This window comes from Topomyia yanbarensis, chromosome 3 (genome assembly GCF_030247195.1).
Source record: "Topomyia yanbarensis strain Yona2022 chromosome 3, ASM3024719v1, whole genome shotgun sequence".
Classification (NCBI taxonomy): domain Eukaryota; kingdom Metazoa; phylum Arthropoda; class Insecta; order Diptera; family Culicidae; genus Topomyia; species Topomyia yanbarensis.
In genome coordinates this window covers 58,369,403-58,389,018 of record NC_080672.1, presented here as the reverse complement: position 1 = coordinate 58,389,018, position 19,616 = coordinate 58,369,403, and the positions used below count along the sequence as shown (strand labels likewise).

The window sequence follows — 19,616 nt, the reverse complement described above, 5'->3', positions numbered from 1 at the left end:
TCAAGTTCCGGTGGACAACGCAGCTAATGTTGCACCACCAAGAAAAAGAATCTCAACACGTAACATTTTTAAATATTGTAAAAACATGAAACAAAGATTAACGTTGCTTTAATTTTCTCTTACTAGAAACGAAAAATCATTACGGAAAATGCCAGTCAATTGAAGCGAATCGTTCCGATAATGGGCTTTCAATTTTGACAATTCTATATTTGTGCTCTATATAGTGTTAGTAATGCAAAACAAAAACGGCGGTCAATCTCAGCAATGGAAAGGAACAATCCCTTCGCTTACAGTCACGTCACCTAGGAACTAAAAGGAAATTTTTCTTCCAGTCACTATGTGACGGGACTGTGAGAATAGGATCTCCTTCGCCTTTTGTGGCACTGTACCTGCATTGAATCATGGTATAGGGCTTACGATCTTCACGAAAAATCGTCTTATATGCTGATCTATATGATTATTGATTACTTGGGAGGCTATTCGAGATTTGAAAAACCGGCCGAACATGTCCAACCCGGGAGTGATCGGCTGTACGAAGCAGTCCACTACGTGGTCGATATGATCCGGATGGAGGAAGAAATGACTTCGGTTTGAGTGGCTGGCCTCATAGACCTATTTTCAAGAAGAACCACCAACTCGAATAGTAGTTGTAATAATTCTTACGGTATACCAACTATAAGGCACTCTCTCGTGTTCTGCTTACTGGCTGAATTCTTTGAAGGCGTATGAAAAAGCAGATTTTGAGAAAGTGCTTTCCTCTGTGCACCTTTGTTCATACAACTGGAAGTCAAGCGTTTGGATAAAAAGCTGGAAGTTTAGTCCGCAGCTGCAAATCACTTGCCAGATTATAAATTTCTAAGCTAATTTATCGTCGAAAATCAATTTCAATTTACTGGGGACACCCCCGTACCGTGGTCAGATAAAACTTTTCCAAACGCTTTTCTAAAAATCAGGTTCGGTGTGATGGAAACAATGAAAGATATTTTATTACGAAATGCATGAGCCTAGCAGCACTGGTGCATCTGCCTGACCGGTTGATGCACAAGCAGCAGCATCACACCGGGTGCTGGGGAACGAAGGAAGCGAAGAGTGATGATAGTGTTGATTTAGCAGAAACCGTAGATGAGCACGACGATGATTCATTGGTGACAAAGTTTGAGCATCTTCTGTTCAAAGCCAAGGTGTTGCTAACGGTGAGGAATGCCATTCTGCAAGGATATCGTGATCGGTAAGTGTGTTCGTTCATTTTCGAACTAGAATCGTCAAGTTTGACCTTTAGCAACCGGTGCCAAGTATAAACTCTGAAACGTCCACAGAAGAAAGCTTCGATGCTCTTCTCTCCGTACAATGAGCTATTCGAAGTGGCGTCTGTTCCGGAAGAGGTGACTGAAGGAAAAATTGCCGGCGTTTTGTCAGTAATATCCAAGATGGCAGACCAAGCATGGGACTATGTACTGTCGTCTAGAACTATTCTAACTTATAGTCGTAGGCTTTTTTCTAAAACATCGTAGTTCGAGTTCGTAATTGCACAAATCTAGTATTTTACTCCTCGTCCATTACACATTCTTTGGAAGAACGGCTTCGAGTCGTTTCAATCTATTGATTATCCTACACCTAACCGAAACCCAAGAATTCAGAATTTCGAATACAGTCCAAAACATTCTTTAAATAGAATAATCCAAATCGGACCCTAACCCTAAATTATAAAAAACTCAAACCCGAAAATTTCACAATTGAAAGTCCCGACCCCGAAAATATTAAATTAAACAATCGTATCGCAAAATCAAAGAGCGTCACTTTTTCATGTTAGGAGCGGCTCAAAACAGCGTCTTTGCCGAAATGGGCGACTGCAGGTGAAATGCGGTGTCTCGTTGGCAAGATGGCTGCTGCCGCTGACAAAATCAACCATTAGCATCGCCAACACTACGCTCCAGCGTCGTCCTGCGGAAGCCGCTTTCCGTTTGTTTCAAATCGTCTGTAATTGGCAGAGAGCAAGGTCGTCAATGGTAAAATTGTTAATTACTTTTCCTAATTCTCTAACGTTACTTCTCGTGCCCCTCAAGTAAGTCACCTTGGACCTTATATTTTCTCGTTGTTTTTGAACTATGTAGTTTTATTACTGCTTTGCTCAACAATTTGTATGCTGACGACTTTAAATGTTTTTATATTATAAGAAGCAACAAAGATGGTAGAATAAAAACAACTGGTAAAACTACTAGCGGTCAATTCCGCTGCAATCGATCTCAGAAACCCTCTTAAAATAGAGATGGTATCTTTCTCAATATTCTGAAGAAATCTTCCTCTTGATTTTTATGACGTGCTATTCACGGTCCTGATGGAATGCTCCTAAAAATTCGGGTAGCATTCTGTTCAGTATTCTAATGGAATCACTCTCATGGTTCTGGTAGAACACTCCTCCTGAAGGAATCATACCAAGGGTTTGAAAAGGCAACTGGAATAAATACTTCCTAGAACAGCGGTTCTCAACCTTTTTCGTACTACGGATCCCTTAGAAATCACCCATCGATTTTGTATGCTATCAATGTGTTGTTTTCAGTTTGCTAGGAAACATTTTAGTATGTACTCCGAAAATATAGTTTTCTTCGCGGACTCCCATCAACGACTTCACGGCCCCCTAGGGGTCCGCGGATATTTGTCCAGGATCACTGATTGTTTTGACATATGTAATCTTTTACAGGATTTTGATAAAATCCTGTTTATTACATTATCTCACTCCATCACATATCGACATCACTGGCGTTGATCGTAGAACAGTGGAAGAGGCATTTTGCCTTTTCAAAGGGAGGCTGCTAGTGTTTTGCTAATATTTGAAATGGGTTCAACCCATGAAAGAACCATTAGCATGGTTCGGAAGATACAATTTAAAAACCATATCCTGGCGTACTTATGGGTTTTTGAGACCATTGCATTGTATTTTGATGGTTTTTAAATTTGGTGCAGACCATATTCATGGTAGTTTTATAGGGTTGTAAATCACTGATACTCCATGTTGCTTTTTACGGCCATAAGGAATGGACGTCGAAGAAAGCGTTCTGTGTTCTGAATTCTGTGTTTAGCGGCACAGTAGAAAATGGAGAATGGAGCAGATGCATGAACCACGAGCTGTACCATGTATACAAACATGCGAACACCGGAAGACTGATAAAACACGGCAGACTGCAGTTGGCTGAACACGTACCGCGAATGCCGAAAAAGAGACCAGCTAAATATATGCACAGTAGAGAACCCCCCCCCCCCTCTATTTCTGGACAGACCTTACATTTGTGCAATCGAGAAAGATGCGCGTGCAGCAGGTGTTCATGGAGACTGGTGGCCATTGTCGATAATTCTGGAAATTAAAAATACATTCGGTCATAATTCGTAGTAAACGGATTGTTCGGCCACGATGATGATGAACTCCATCAGAATCCTGATAAAGGAAACATCACAATCTGGAGCAGGGTTTCGTTGGAATCATGTTACCAAAAAATTTCTGAGAAGAGGCTTCCCCAAAATTTTGAAAAGGATGTTACCAGGATTCTGAGAATTTCATCAGAATCCCGAACAGGATAACGTAAAAATACAGGAAAATATTTTATTCCTTCTCATAATAGCCTTAAATTTCAAAATTCAAAGCGGTATCAATTCTCAGACCACACTACGCACATATCAATACTAGATCCACACTTGCCAGTTCTGTAATCAGACGACAGTCTACATCCATATGCGGTAGCTACAAAGTAAACCTTCAACAACCATCTTTTAAATTAAAATCGGTTGCCCAACCTGTAGACGCTCTTTAGAAAGCAAAGAATGTAGAAATAGCTATGGACTATTTATAAATTACGTAACAACTTCATTTTGTGACAAAAACGGGAGGGGGAGTAAGCTAGAACGTAACGTAACATGTTTTTTTCTCTTTTAAAAAAGCAAGAGGGGATAGCGAAATTTGTGACATAGATAATTCACCTTCATTTTTGGGTTTCGTAATTTTTAAAAGGTCATCTCACCCTTATCACGAATCAGAATGGTTAATATCACCAATAAAAAAGCAAAATTCCAGGACGATTATAAGGTCGCATCTAGGAAATTCTATTAGGAAACACGAATATCCTACCGTTAAAATCATTGCAAACACATTAATTAGGAGACGAATATGCGAAGGACATACGCATTGTTATGTCTGAGTGGTTGGATGTCTGTTCATTCATTTATTACGAGCTACAGAAGATAAAATCTATAACCCTAGCAAAATTACTCATCTAATATCGACATTCATATCTGCCATCCATTCTCCAATTCATCGGCGGATCACCCGTTTCAGCGCCAACCGCGACTCCGGTTCAAGTTCAAGGGAACGCCGAGTAACGCACACCTTGGCCTTGAGCTTTATTGGACAGCATTTTGCTTCGCATAAATAAAAACTACATACACACCGTGTACTGTCTTCATTGGGTTGCGACAAAACAATTACGCCTCCGTCACAGCCGAACAACGCCAGAGAAGACATCTAAATTTATCCTTCCCATTCAGTTTATAGTTTCTTTCATTTGCGTAGCAATATGTCTTCCTCCATCATCATCGGCGTCATCAGCAACTTTACGCAGCGGCAAAAGCAGCAGCAGCAGCAGCCTCGGGTTCACTTACTTGGTTGGGATGGTGAAGCGGGGCTTCGGAGGTCGCCATAATTTTTAATAGGGATATTGAATTTACTGTTGTAGTTGTTGCTGTTGGTGTTGTCGTCGTTGCAGGTGATGATGTCGCTTTGTACTGTCGGCATTGTCGGTTATTTCTATGCAGCCCGAAGCGAAAAATTAGCCCTAGTTGGGTCGCAGTAAGACAATGGGAGGAAGGTGAACTAATTAACTAAACGTTGGTATAAAATGTTTCACAATCTTTAAAATTTGTGAAAAAGTAGCCGACGAAAGAGTTTTGGATTGAAAGCATGATTGATCCGGAATTCATCGGAAATTATTGGTATTCGATTTTTGCCCACGAATAAATTAGAGACACAATTACTAGAACAAGATGACAAACAAAATGGCGAGTATAGAGATGAGACATGAATAGTGTGAAGTGAGATATTAGATATAAAGTGATAGTTGAGAAGTGAGAGATGAGATGAGTGAGCTGATCACAGATCACACACGACAATTTAATCATTGGAAGGGAGAGGTGAAAAGAATGAGATGAGAGATGAAAAGTGAGTGATGAAAATGTGAGTTAAGTGAGTTATGAGAAATGTTCTACACAGCGAGAAAAAATCAGATCTAACAAAAAGCGTCCATCAAATGAAACGGAATGTCAGGTATGGAATCTGCATGGCCATAGCGTCCTTAAAAAAAATGAAACCGAAAATACAGAGATTCGAACCGGAAAACAATTGGTTACTATACCACCACACTGTTGCTTGCACGTACCTAAACTTGACCTGAGTGCTACCTACTGCTGCTAATTTTACATGTAAAATTTTATTACGATGCGACGTTGTTTATGTCAATTGTAATATTAACATTTGTTTTATTGAATATGAGAAGTGAGAGGAGAAACCTAACAGGGGATATGAGATAAATGAGAGGTACGATGTAGAAGATGAGAAACGATATATGCGAAATGAGCTATGATAAATGAGAGGCGTGAGAATCGAAGTGTGATACGCGAGATGATAGATAAAATAAAAGAATAGAGACATGAAATAGTATGGGTGAGATATGACTTATGAGATGAACATGGGGCAAGGTAAGAAATGAGGGATGATATACAGGACATGGGAAGAGGTTAATCATAGATGACAGATGAGCGATGAAAGGTAAGAAGTGAGGTAAACAGATTAGGTGAGGTGTGAGAAGTGAAAGATGGAAAACGAAAGGTGAGAAGTGAATGATGAGAACAGAGTGAAGTGAAAAACGAGATATGAAAATAAAGCTACAAAGGAAAGAGATGACAGGTGAGAGATTCGAAGTGCGCAAATTTTTTCAATGTAGAGCGACTATAATCCAGTAATCTGAGAGGTGAGAAGTGGAAGTTAAGGCAATAAGAACTGGAGTGTGAAAAATGACACATGACATGAGTGCAAAATGTTACATAAAAATAAGAATCGAGTCGATATCAAATAACCGAGATGAGTATAAATGAGACGTAATAATTGGGAAGTGGAAAATGAGTTGCAAAAGATGAGTAATTAAACCAGTATCACCACACAAATTACCGCTATTTCATTTCCATTTTCATCGCATAGTGTTTCAGTTAACTATCTCTCACAGAAGCCATGCGAGAGAGAACGTATTGAAGTGATAGACAGATTGAGAGCTATCTGTGTGAAACCACCTGTTTGCTAATACTAGCTCGCTGTTTGTAATAAGATGACCGTCATAACCGTATTTAAATTGTAAATAAAATGATGGTCAGTTTCAATTCCGCCCAGTAATGATTCCAATGTGTGAGGGATTCAGAAGAGAACTGTCTTACTGTTGTCAATTCATTGTAGTGAGAGAACCGTAGCTCAATAGGCATTGCTTACAGTTTTGACTGCTAACCGTTTCATTCACTTTTGTTACGCAGGTTTGCCATCAATACCGTGATGAAGCTCAGCACAGAATGAAAGTAAAGTGGCCAGTGAAAAATCAGGTACAAGGTCTTGTATTTTTTGGGAATTTTAAAAGTACATATTAATTAATATAATAATAATATTAATACACTTTACGGTTTGCTTTGTACGTTATAGATCAAAACCGCAGTAATACATAAAAAACAAAAATATCATTTAATGCATTATTGAGTCTCAATAGATTTGAAGATCTGATAAGTATATTATGGCCTTTCCATGGTCCAGAGCATATCTCAATACTGATTTTAAGCAACGAAAAGCAGGAATTAATATACCATAAAGTTATCATTGGATTTTTCTAGATACGCAGCAACAAGTTTTCTGAACTTATTATTTAAATTGTTCTAAAAATGTTAGCATATTATTTTAAAAAAACAGTAGTTTGAAGAAACATCGGATGTGTGTGTTTGGAGTTCATCGCTCCCTGACCACCAGTGCTTGTGTTGGAGAAAGTTATCTGTACACATTTAGTGATACATTTGATTATATCCATATAAGTAATTTTTTGTAGTATGAGAGATGGAAGGTGATAGCTCTACTGCACATTCAACAACCCAAAGCCAAAAATGTATTCCAAAACTCATTGCACTCATGTGAAAATAGGAGTACAAAATCTTTTAAAATAATTCCTCAATTCATTCTGACTCTGGGTAGTAAGTCCATGAACATAGGGATCATCCATAAATGACGTAACATTTTTGAATGATTTTTAACACCGCCCCCCCATCGTAGCATTTCGTCACAAATCTCTAAATCCCCACCTGGTAATTACGTTGTTTGACGGTAACCCCCCCCCCCTCCCCTCCCCTCCTTGTCACGGTAACAAATTTAAAAAATATTAAAAAGCGATGTTAGTTAGATGAAACGGGTAAGGTTGTCGTGACATTTTAAAGGGAATAGGAACAACCCCTATTCCCTTTAAAAATGCTACGTAGCATGGCATGACCCCCTGCCCCCCTGTCGTCACACATCATCACAAAATACAAAACTCCCCCCTCCCCCATATAATGCTACGCCATTTAGGGATGGTCCTATATATTATTTTTGTATCAAAACACCACCTGGCTGATCAGTCTGCTTCCATCCAGCGAAGCCATCGGTCACACATAGCAAGCCGGAGAAATATACCGGTTAACCAACCATTCGCGTTACGGTACATGTGCACTGTGCCGTATAAAAACAAATACCGTTATTCCCGTTTTCTGTGCTATAGAAACCGAGTGCCGCCATTCTCGTTCCGATAGTGAGAATTGTATCGATCGAGATGACCTTCAGTGATAGTGAGTTCTAAAATTACGAGAAGTGGAGCGCTTACTGAAAGATAAAATGTGTCCCTAGCAAACTGATGTTCTTTCTATTCAGTTTCACCATGTACGTCGCGTTGTACTGATAGGACTCAAAAGCCATCTCCCATCCGAAAAATTTATTTACGTTAATAACATGTGACACTATGTTAAGTGTGACAATGTTAGAGTCAAGATACCCGTGTATTACGGAGATAACGCGCTCGAGGTGCGATTACATGATATGTGTCCGCATACAATCAACAGCACTATTATTCGCCAGTTCAGATCGATTTCTTAGACGCCAAACATCGATTTCTGGCGTCATTTTGGAAACCAAAAAAAAGGAGTTCCGGTTTAACGGACTTCTCAAAAACTCAATCAATATCAGTATGTTTGAAATGGGCCAGACGGGTAGACACCACATAACGATGTCTGATGCCATTTCGAATAACAAAATTAGAAATTCCGGTTTAGCGAAATTCTCAAAAACTATCAGTACCGGTATTTTTGGAACGGACTTGACAACTTCCGATTTACCGGAATTCTCTAAAATCGAATCACCAGGGTAGTTTTAGAACAGGCTCAACGAGTAGACATCAAATATCGATGTCGGAGGCGATTTTTAAGAACTAAAATGGCGACTTCCTGTTTAGTGGAATTCTCAAAAACTGAATCAATTCGTATTTATGGAACCGGCTTGACGCGTGGACGCCTAATATCGATGTGAGAGACCTTTTTGAAAACCAAGGTGGCGCCTTCCGGTTTAGTGGAATTTTGAAATGGGCCCAGCGACTAGACAACAGATATTGATTCTGAGACAATTTTGAAAACCAACATGGCGAATTTCGGTCCCAATGAATATGAGTGATGGGAAATGGGTTAGACGGGTAGATGTCTCATATCGATGACTGACACCATTAAAAAATCCTAAATAAGGATTTCTGGTTTATCGGATTTAGCAAAAATTCAAGCAGTATGAGTATTCTTGGAACGATTTAACGAGTAGACGCCAAACATCGATACCCGAGGCCATTTTCAAAACTAAGACGGCGACTTCCGGTTAAGTGGAATTCTCTAAAACCCAAACAATATGGATATTTATGGAAGGGTCTTGATGAGTAGAGCCAAATATCGATGCCTGAGGCTATTTTGAAAATCAAGATGGCCACTTCCGGTTTAGCAGAATTCTCAAACACTGCTTCAGTATGAGTATTAGACCGGAAACAATTTTGACTTTTTTTTCGGAACACTGCTAATTCAAATGGTAATTGGATGTACAAATCATATGCAAAATATGAGCTTTTTCTGATATCTCTTGTTCACCCACAAGAGGTTTGAATTTTCTATGGCAATATATATGGAAACTCGGAAATAAAAACTAAAAATAAAATAAAAAATTCCACAGTATTTCTGCATACCTCAAAAATTTTGGCCGGATAGTTTATTTTATAACGAACAGCTTTGTTGAAGGTTGCAAATTGATTGGAAGTTCTCCGACAAAGTTATATAACTATGAAGACCAACCGATTTTTTTTAAAATTTCCTATTCTGAGCATGTGCAAGAAAGAGAGGCAACACATAAGTTTATATGAGAATATCTTTTTACTGCAAAATCGTATCAATTTGCAGTCTTAGGCAACATTGACCCTTACACCTTAAGCTATATATTTGCGGATTATGGGATGCACAAGATGATACTGGCATTTTTTAACGAATTTATTGATTCTTTTTCCTATTTTTCATACATTCTACCATACAAACTTGAAAAATCTTGTGAGTAAGCGAGAATTTTCAGAAAAAGCTCATACATACCATTTGATTTAACAGTGTTCCGAAAAAAAGTCAAAGTTGTTGCCAGTTTAATGAGTATTTTTGGATTTGGCTTTGGCGAGTAGACACCAAATATCGATGTTCGAGACCCTTTTGAAAACCAAACGGAACTCTCAAAAACTCAATCAATATAAGTATTTTGGAATGGGCCCGACGAGTAGACAGCAGATATTGATTTCTGAGACAATTTTGAAAACCAAAATGGCGACTTCCGGTCCCAATCAATATGACTGATTTTGAAATAAGCTAGACGAGTAGATGTCGCATATCGATGACTGACACCATTTAAAAACCCAGATAAGGACTTCTGGTTTGGCGGATTTCTCAAAAACTCAATCAGTATGGGTATTTTTCGAACGACTTGACGAGTAGACGGTCGATGCCCGGGGCCATTTTGAAAACTAAGATGGTAACTTCCGGTTAAGTGGAATTCTCTAAAACCCAATCAATATGGGTATTTTTGGAATGGGCTTGACGAGTACACGCCGTACATCGTTGTTTGATGCAATTTTGAAGATCAAGACGGCAACTTCCGGTTCATCAAAATTTTGAAAATCCAATCAATATGAGTATTTTTGGAATGGGCTAGACGAGGCCATTTTGAAAACCAAGATGGCGACTTCCAGTTTAGCGGAATTATCTAAAACCCAATCAATATGGGTAGTTTCGGAATGAGTTTGACAAGTACAAGCCAAATATCGATGCCTTGGGCCACTTTGGAACGGACTTGACGATTAAACGACAAATATCGATGCCTGAGGCCATTTAAAAAAACAAGAAGACGGCTTCCTGATCAACGGAATTTACTAAAACCCTAGCAATGTGGATGTTTATCGAATGGTATTGATAAGTATACGCCAAGTGTTGATGTCTGAGGCTATTTTGAATACATCCGGTTTAGCAGAATTCTCAAAAAACCCAATTAATATGGGTCTTTTTTTAATAGGCCTGAGAAGTAGACGCAAAATATCAATGTCTGAGACGATTCACTTCCGGTTTAGCGGAATCCTCAAAAACTCTATCCGTATGAGCAATTTTGGAATGCGCTTGACGAGTATATATCAAATGTCGATGTCTGAGACCATTTTGACACCGGTGTACTCGATAGGAGACCAGGGTTGCCACATTCACAGATTTTTCTGTAATGTCACACATTTTTTGGACAATTTTTCGTCACACTTTTACACAGATGACAGCTTTTTGATATGTTCATGAAAATTTCACAAACTTCCAGATTTTTGTGAATATTCCGATTTATCAGATTTCTTTGGAAATTTCTTGCATATATTCCCAGAGTTTTCTTCTGTTTTTTTAGTTCTGTTTTTATTTTTGAGCGAAGCACAGATTTCAATGTGGTATCCCTGAAGGAGACATCAGTATTTTACGTATGTTTGACTTAGAATGGATTTTTTTTAATTCTGATTATAGAGGTTTTAACCTTAGGGTCATTCACCTATTTTCGGGTTACATAAATCTCTTAAGAAAAATCTCTAACCCTATGTGCGGGGTTGGGAATCGAACCCAGATGAGCTGTGTACAAGGCAATTGATTTAACAACTAACGGATTTAACGAATTTTAAGCACTCTTATTTTCTTCTTTTTTGACTTTTAGATCTGAAACCTCTTATCATCGGAACCATACCATTTCTCCTCATTATTAAAACAGAATTCGAATATACCTGTTATTGTGGGTAGTGGCCGCTATCTCTTAAGTACCAATCGCACTAGCCATCACCCCCGAGCAAAAAAAGAGTCGACAACTAGCGAGTCTACTTGTAAACCTTTCCCTCACCTTGAGTGAATACATCTTTTATTAGAAGGAATATATATCCACCAGCAACCTCTGATGATATTCAAACCAATGAGAGTGGACCATGCCAGTCGAAGGCCACAGATATAGCCCAGAAAAAAAAATTGGCTAAACTAAATAGGCCCGCTCCTGAGTCGATTCATAGTCTCACCGGTCTCTGTCTGGTACAATTCCAAGCTAAATTAGAAAATTTGTAGTGTCTAAATTAACTCTAAAATGCCTTTTTTCAACTTCGTAGAAGACACCAACTTTCAATCTCACTTCGTTTAAAAGTTTATTAAAAACTATATTAATGCGACCTAAAATTCTTCCGAACATTCTACTCAGCTAGACGTAACCACTTTTTAGCCCGTTAGTGGTTTTTGACTCCAGACAACCGGACTATGAACCAAAATCATGTGTTTTGTTATTATGTTCAATTTTCCTTTAGTAACACCTTTTTAACACTTTTACTAATGGAAAAATTTTATTTGCGTTTTGTGAACTTCAATCAGGACTTCCGCTGTGTCATTACCAAATCGATTTTCTGTTCTGTTCTGTAGATCACAACTTTACAAACATTTTATTCACGGATTTCGGAATATTCCTCATAGTCCGACGTGAACTGATTCATGATTTTTTGGATCTGGAACATGATCTGGTTTTCGTGGTTGTGAATTATTTCACAAAATAAAAAAAATCTCGTGAATTATTTCACAAAACTCGGACTATTATTCATGCACTCATTCAATCATCGTGAACTATATAAAGATTCCTAGTGAATTAGTCACGACTCATCATTCGTGCTCGTGAAGTAGTCCACAATATCGAAAAATATTACTCATGCATACGTAAACTGACACTGACATAATCCCCAACCAATTAGTCACGGTTGACCATTCGTGCTAGTGAAATAGTTAGTATTTTAGTCACAATTCTCCATTCGTGATTATGAAATAGTTCACAATATCACGAAATCTTATTCATGGAAACGTGAACTGGTTCACGATTCTTAGAATAATACCCGTGAGTAGCTCACAAAATCATAAAGTATTGTTCATGTATTCGTTAACTGAATCATGATTCCCAGTATAATATTTACAACTAATTATACGTGCTCGAGAAATGTTTCACAATATTCTAAAATATTATTCATGGATTCGTGAACTGGTTCATGATTCGTAGTACATGATTGTCGATCGATCTTGAGTGTTTGTGATATTTAGAAGATATCATTCGTCATTTTCTACTTCATGCAACTCTGCACATAATCATCCAATTTTTGCATGAACTATTTATATTCTGCTGTTTTAATTATAGAAGTATTAGTTTTAGGACATTCAACTCGGGTAAGCAGGCATTCCCGGGGAACACTAGTAATGCGCGAAATAGGACTTTCTAAAATAAATCGTCAACCATAGGTAATTCCTTAATAGAACCCATCAACATTTCTTTCGAAAGACAGCCTCGAAATGTTCTTCAACTTTCTGTCTGCCTCAAAATCTCTAGTAATTTCCACGAGAAATCTTGGAAAGGTTTTAAGGGAAAAACTACAAGACTCTAATATTTCATATAAAATTTCTTTTAACAATTTCTTTCAAAAATCATCTAAAATTTTACCTTCAAGTGCTTCAAAAAAACCCAATAACATTCGTTATTTATATCCTCAAAAACTTGCTTCTAAGTTGCTCCGTAAAATTTCCCCTAAAGTTCTTCAAATCATAATAGAACTTCAAAAATTCCATCCACAACGCATCCACGAATTTTACATGAGTCTTCTACAAAAAATTATTTTGACTTTAAACTTCTCATAAGACTTCAAAAATAATTCGCTCAAATGCTCTCTGAATGTACCTCTAAATTACCTCTTACTATTTCGCCATATTCATCTAAAATTAATTCCTCCTACTACTACGCAGAAATTCGATTAGCTAGAGAATACTAAGTAGGGAAAGTTATGAAAATTAGAGCCATACTACTCAAGTGAGAGCAAGGATGTGAAATATAAAGGTCGGAAAACTACAAGTGGCAGAGCCATTAGAAACAGGCTCAAAATCTTAGACTAATCTTTTGTCTTCTGTTGGCAGGAGTCGAGCTTAGGCAGCATCCTGGCACAGACCGACTTGTCCCTCTTTACCGTGTCGGTTTCTCACGGTAAAGACGAACAAGTCTGTCTTTACCAGGAGACATGTTGGTAAACTTGAGTGATTCGTAGTTATGCTGCCTAAGCTCGACTCCTGCTAACAGAAGACAAAAGATTAGTCTGTAGGATTTGAAGCCTCTTTCTAATGATCCTGTTACTTCTAGTTGTCCTATCTGTATATTTCACATCCTTGCTCTCACTTGCGAACAATGGCTCTAATTTTCATAACTTTCTCTACTTAGTAATCTCTAGCTAATTGAATGTCGTCAAAAAAGCAAAAAAGAAAGTGTGACTACATAAGTTGAAATAAAAAAATGAAAATGATGAAAAAACCGTCACCCATTCAAATAAAAATTCTCCAAAATACAAGTGAATTCAACAATTCTCTCCAAGCAACAGCACATCCATCCCATCTAGATTCAACAAGCTCATAAACAACATCCTGTGACGATTGGACTACGAAAAAAAAATTCCAATCCCTCCAAACAACTTCGACAAATCACCCCCCCCCCCCCGTGCGGACTCCAAATCTTACTGTGTGACGGTAGCACCAGTTAGGTTCTCATTTCCTTTTCATCCCCTCTCTCAACCTGTTTTAACATCGTCACCGGAATTAGCGAGTCAGCTCCGAGTTCCTACTGCAACAGTGTATCAGCCAAAACACCTTTAGAGTTGCATACACTTCAATTGACTCGGAACCGCCCCGCGCTTCCGAGCAGCAGCAGCAGCCTGCGAAGCGCGGTCTCCTCTGTCCGTCAAGTTCCGCAAGATACAAACAAGAATCCGGCTAGAACCGAACCGGCGGCGGTAAAGGAATTAACAACAAGGTCAAAAAACTACAAACGCGTGCACACTTAACACACACTCGCACTTCCTCTCTCTCTCTCATTCTCTCTATCTTCTCACAGGCAGATCAAGTCAAGTAGTCGGGGAACACGCAAAGCAGCAGAGTCGCATCATCGAATGACTATAGCTGAGAACCCACAGCGAAACCGACGGATGCAAAAAGGGGGTTTCGTAGAATAATGGGGGGAGGGAAGGTGATGTGAAAATAAACTCCAGTTTGATCTGGTTCATTATCCGAGCGCGGAGCGCCAACACTAACGAAATTCCGAAGTTCCAAAATTTCCGACACCCGACAAGTGCATTGCACCTTCCCTAGCACACACACACTTACAAACAGCCAGCGCGTTTATAGCACCGGATGCCGGATGGCCCCGGATGACGACAATCGATTTTTTTTGTGATTGTTGAATGCATTTTTTTTTCTCTTTATTTTCCTGCAAGAGTAATGAAAAGAACACGTTCGGGGGAGGTAGATCTGTGTGCGATTCTACGTGAGTGCGAAAAAAATCAGAATCCAATCAACACGTTTCGCTTTTTTTTGTTTCATATAGGCACCCAAAACCCGAAGCAGCATGCAACCGCGACGACGACGACGACGCCAGCGGGGGAGAGTTCATTCAATACAATCTGATTCATCGAGGCAGGTATTGGTTGATTGTAGGTTTGTTGTTTTTGTTTCTGGCGGGCCGAACCGATTTCGGTTACGTTCTAACGGTGTGGGGAAGCTGTTGGATTGAAAGTTAAATCATGCAGAGAAAAGGTTGTTAACGGATCATCACAACATGGAAATGAGGTCAAAACCGATGTGAAGCTTAATAGGTAGTTCACTAATAAGATTGGAGGCTATAATGAATTTAAAATGCTCCCATTTAATCATTGGATCACTCATTTGTTGAAAAATTGCAGTTTTTTCAAACATCAAACAATCACTCAGACCAAACTATGTGTATTACAGCCGCATATTTGGATAATGGTTTCTAGTCGATTATATGAACACTGAAAGTACAAAGAGCAAGGCAATAAAACTTCTCAGTAGTTTATCATTTTAGTACCGCCGTGGGGGAGCTTTGCCCTATACTCACTGCTCTATTATCGATGTGATGAGAACACTGTTTAGAATTCGACAGAGCAGACAGATTATAAATATTATTTATATATGATATGATGTTCATAATACTAGACACGCAATTCCCCCGTGAAAATGTAGGAACGATAGCTAGTGAAACAATATTTGATATTCTGGACAGAATTTCAGATTCAACATTAGCAGCATTTTTTGAAGAGCTAGATAAGTAAATTAGGGAAGAAATTTAGTAAAAAATAATAACCGTCAATTTTAGAAATTCAAGGTGAATTCTCGGTTATGCATAAAATTTTGAACGGGTGATTACGGCTTTCTCAGTCGGTAATATTTAGACAAACGATTGGTTTTATAAATTGCCCGACGTTTCAGCCGTTTTTGATGGCCTTTTTCAAGGGAAATTTAACTTAATCGTTTTTGTTGTAATCGTTACAACAAAAACGATTAAGTTAAATTTCCCTTGAAAAAGGCCATCAAAAAACGACCGAAACGTCGGGCAATTTATAAAACCAATCGTTTGCCTAAATATTACCGACTGAGAAAGCCGTAAACCGTAAACACCAGCTGAAATTCCCGTATCCAGTCGTTACAACACCCAAATATAAAATTTTGTTTTGCTGGCATCGCAAAAAACAAAGATGTAGTCCTACGTCAAAACTTTATTTTTTGTAAATTTCACGCAGAATGCTAGGCAGAGTTTCAGAAGACTTGGACACATTTTTGAAAAAAAAATGTTTTGAACACTCTCAAACTTTTATATAGGACTCTTATGCAATCCAACCGAAAATGGAATTAAAAATATCTCTGAATTTCTGATAAATTTGGTAAAAAAATCATCGTTCAATCGCATTCCATCGTCTGAAGATTTTCTTAGCTTAGTATTCCTCTCAAAAATTAACCTAAATCTAAAACACATTCTTCAATGTCTCCCTTCATTTTTTAGGATGACCCAGACCCAGCATCACAAAACAGCAGTAGCAAACCTAAATGTCTCCTTCAATTTTCACAAAAGTTCTTGTAAAAATTCCTAGCATACGTCTTTTCGACCATTTCAATTCAATGAAAATCTTCAGTCGAAGGGATAATCCACGTAAAATAAAATTAAAACATTCAACACTGAAATAATATGATCTTTCGATAATAGAATTAATTTTTAAAAAAACACGTTTAAAGTTATTGTTAGTAAAACATTTTACAAATAGGTTCTCCATGATGCAATGACATTTAAAAAGCTTTCTTTTCTTTGAGAAATATGTTAACAAAAAAAATTAAAATGTTATTTTTTGTAGTTCGATTTTTTAACACAAATTTTTGTTTTTGGAATTTGTATTTCAGTGTATATCTCTTCCCGCAGAACCACTTCTTTCTTTTCTCTTATTCTCGAATATTTTTGGAGTACCCAATACGGTAATCGAACATTTATTCTTAAATTAATGCATGCAAAAACTAAGCTGTTTCGTTCGAATCCACATTCTCATGATATCCCTCTCATACACAATCATAATCCGAAAACTCTAGAAGCAAACAAGAACATGCAGATAATTTCACTTTTGTCAAAAATTGTGGCCGACCTTCTTCAAATCTGTTGAAACCTTTTACGTTTCACATGTACGCGATACAATTTTTTCCACAAGCAATTAGATCGTTTCGACTCGAGAGCTATATTTTAAAAGGGTTCCGGAACTTTTGCATGAACCACTTTTGAAAAAAACCACGTTCGAAAACCATCATTCGTACTGCAAAACTAGACGAGAGTGAGAGGCAGGAAATTCATCCTTCTTTACTAATATATACTATGGAGAAGGTTGTGAGATCAAAAAAAAATAAAAAATCAAATTAAAAAATTAAATTTCAGGAAACCCATTCGTCTAAATTTTCTTTTTGCCAGAAAGGCCAAAAAATAAATGGAATATTTTAGAATAAGTTCCACCATGCAGAATCTATCAGTAAAAAAAACCACTTTAAAAATGATTTTAACCCTTTCATGCCCAATTTTTTTCTAACAACATGGGCATGAAAGGGTTCAATTTTGTGCTATTTTCCAGAAAAAGTGATTTCTCTAGAATATGATTTTTAATAGCATTTTTTTAGAATTGTCCTACTGAAGCTGTAGAGCTGGGTTCTCCGAAAGGCTCTCTGTCAGAATCACTCCCTATAATTGCAGACGAGACGGGAAATGTCACCCATTAAAAACTGCTTAAGGTCAATAGTAGCGGATCGTGATTCTAAATGCTATTGGGTGTACGGTTCAGATGTGTACGGGCGTAGCACAGTGGTCGGAAACGCCAAAAATTTTTTTGCTTATTTTTGTATGGAAAAAGTCAAAAAACATGATAAAGTAAGCTTACCCTATTCATAGGGTTCTAGAGTGCCACGCACCAAACCTTCTTAGCTTTATTGTGCATAGTTTAGAGAGTTAAAAAAGTGCCTGTTCGTGAATTTTGGTTTGCACCTTTCTTTCTTATACGTAGTTGCAGTTGGTGCAAACAAATGTAAAAATCTTCAATAACTTTGAAACAAATGAGTATTTTTACACACAGTCTTCAACAATATTATGTAGTTTTGATACCTACATATTTGTGTTATACATAGTTTGCACGAAAAGTCACAATGAAAAAAGTTATGTTAAAAAAACTAGATTTTAGGGGATTGCCATAGAAAACGCCTTATAAATCGATAACCTTTACTCCTACAAGCTCAAGTTCTTCAACAAAATTCTTCACTATAAGCATTCCTAAAACTTTGTCGAAGACACCAACTTTCAATCTCGTCAGTATAAAAAGTTAATTTTTTTTGTTCGATCATAGTAAGCAATGCCTAATTTCAATTGTTATCAGATTGTGGGGAATATTCATACGAACAATTCCTTCAAAGACACCCTGTGAATATATTCGTTGGTTTGGCCTCTAGTCAATTAAGTTCACGTTTTTGGCGTTTCCGACCACTGTGCGTAGGGACTTTTCGATCGCGTGTATCATCGCGAAGGATTCGAGCGTTGGTATGTTAATGTTTTCGATCGCATGGGCGTTTGTATGTCGCGTGCTAGCGTGTATGTAGCTTCACGAGTATGCATTTGATTTTACAATCGTGTGGCCATTCGCATATTCGGTTACGTTCTTGAATAATTGCGCGAATCGTGAATCTGATACTTAATTTTCAATGATACTAGATCAGATAGTAGAAGATAGTGAGTTCCCACATGTCAAGAACAGTGCCCGGTTATGTCGTCATGGAATATGTTGTCTAGTGGATATTAGCGACATTTCTTTTGATTGATCCAACTGAAGGCATCTAATAGGTTGCTAGAACCGAGTATAGGGGACCTTCAGACGTGACCAATTTTTAATTAGCCGAGCATGGACGTTCATGCTTGAGTCCGCGTTTGTATATTCAAAAATGCTAAAACGTTCACCTAATCACCGGAATGTTTTAATGTTGGCGAGATCGTGGGTGTAAATATGAATTGACGAACGCAATTACATGTTGACGTTTGTGACCAGATTTGTATTATCACGAAAGCCACGAACGTTTGTACGTTTCAAATGAGCGACTGTGAAAGTATATGCTATTGATTGTGTTGGTATGAATCTAATTCAAGCTATAGTAAAAAAGAAAAATAACATACCCCACTGTAAACAAACAAGATGTAAAGAAATGAAGTAGGAGCATATAAATGGACCGAGTGTTTTTGGTATGCATGAGTAGTAGAAAAGCAAACTGATATAGGTTACACAAAAACAAACTAATATTATATTCACACTGCAGAGTTAAAACACGTTATAATAATCAGCAACAAAAAATGTCATCAAGATAGCGTTAAAACACGTTTTAACTCGTAGTGTGAACGTAGTATAATAAAGTAGAAGAAAACAATGAATGAAACATACAATCAAATTACTTGAACTCGCCAAGGATAAAAGAATGCCAGCAAATTAATTTTGTGGGTATATGCTGACCGGAAATGAATGATTCACGTGCGTCTGCAAATTAATCAATACTTCTCGAATATATCGAATCAAATGCTCTGAATAAAA

At 37.8% G+C, this 19,616-nt stretch overlaps 1 protein-coding gene across 1 annotated transcript in view; it reads right to left on the bottom strand.

Annotated features, from left to right (window-relative positions):
- Positions 1-4,709: 4,709 nt before the first annotated feature.
- The window catches only part of LOC131686950 (uncharacterized), a 30,848-nt gene continuing 15,941 nt past the window's right edge, over positions 4,710-19,616 (bottom strand). Inside the window, exon 3 of the mRNA XM_058970981.1 lies at positions 4,710-4,792. Coding sequence (XP_058826964.1) covers positions 4,710-4,792 — 83 coding nt within the window. The remainder of the gene's footprint in view (positions 4,793-19,616) is intronic.